Source organism: Sinocyclocheilus rhinocerous, unplaced genomic scaffold (genome assembly GCF_001515625.1).
Source record: "Sinocyclocheilus rhinocerous isolate Xijiao unplaced genomic scaffold, SAMN03320098_v1.1 C36497103, whole genome shotgun sequence".
Taxonomy (NCBI): Eukaryota; Metazoa; Chordata; class Actinopteri; order Cypriniformes; family Cyprinidae; genus Sinocyclocheilus; species Sinocyclocheilus rhinocerous.
In genome coordinates, this window is record NW_015782076.1 from 1 (window position 1) to 1,207 (window position 1,207).

The 1,207-nt window shown below is 37.3% G+C and overlaps 1 protein-coding gene across 1 annotated transcript; it reads left to right on the top strand.

Annotated features, from left to right (window-relative positions):
• Positions 1-292: 292 nt before the first annotated feature.
• Positions 293-992, top strand: LOC107736103 (tyrosine-protein phosphatase non-receptor type 13-like). Its single transcript, XM_016547600.1, has 3 exons — positions 293-504; positions 602-673; positions 786-992. Exons 1-3 carry the CDS (start codon positions 397-399, stop codon positions 990-992), a joined length of 387 nt encoding a protein of 128 aa, XP_016403086.1. The 5' UTR covers positions 293-396.
• Positions 993-1,207: the final 215 nt, after the last annotated feature.

Sequence of the window (1,207 nt, forward strand, 5' to 3'; positions counted from 1 at the left end):
GCCTGATGATCATATTTGAGACTCACATTTGAACATGATTTTTCTAAAAAAAAAAACGGGAAAAAAAACGACGTAGCTTCAGTCCAGTAGGTGTTCATCTTGAAATATTATTAACAATATAAAAGTTATTCTTATGTTTACTTTATAAAAACCAGTCAAGATTTGACAGCAAAAAGACTCGTGAAGCACACCAGCTGAAGCTGGACGTTTGTACAATTAGAGTAAAAAAAGTCTAAACTATCGATCAGACGACAGAAGGCATGGAGCAGATTGTGTGCAGCAGGTCTAACATGTTGATCATTCAGAGGCCTTAGAGATGTGCTTTATAGGGTTAAGATCCAAACTCACTGCACTTCATCTTCTAGAAGTCATAGTTCACACCAAAGGAGCAGAAACATGACATGGCTGAGCCAAAGTCCTGTTCCTGACAGACGGCGCCACTTCAGCTCAAGGTCAAATCAGCTGTTTGGCTCTTCATTTAGCCTTAATGAACGGAAAATAAAGGTAAGGGACTAAAAGTGCCTAAATGTGAAATTTCTCTCAGGTTATAAAACCTTCCATTCAGGATCACTGAGTAATTCTCGTCTGTGCTGGTCCTCAGGATGCGGGCCCAGAGTTCATCCAAATGCTGGAGGAGCCTCTGGTGGATTTAGAGCTGCCTAATTCTATTGTGGTCGGTTTAATATCGCTAAGAGCGAGAGTATTGGCTCGACACCAAGCAATCTGTTACATAATACTAAGAAGGGTTGCACTTATTTCCTCTCTCTTTCTCTCTTTCTAAGCAGTCAAACAAAGGGAGGTCACGATCAAACCAAAGGGACTTGACAGTGATGATGCCAAACGCACAGAACATTCTGCTCAAGTGTGACGTCAAGTCCCGAGGAGCCGACGTCTTTGATATGATCGTCGCTCATGCAAACCTCGTGGAACACTTTTACTTTGGCCTTGCATATAGTGATGGTAATACACCTAGTTTTGGTTTGGTGCAGTGATATTTTAGTATCATTATAGTTTTTTTATTATTGAATTAGTTTTAATTTTTATGTTTCCTCTTTTCATTTTCATTTTAGTTAACCTTTCACTAATTTTGTTGTGTTTTTTGCCATTTTTTAAAATGCTTTTTATATATTTCATATTTTATTAAAGTTTTATTTTATTTAAGTTTTTATTTCAGTTTTAGTTATTTTAGTACATCAAGTTAAACTAG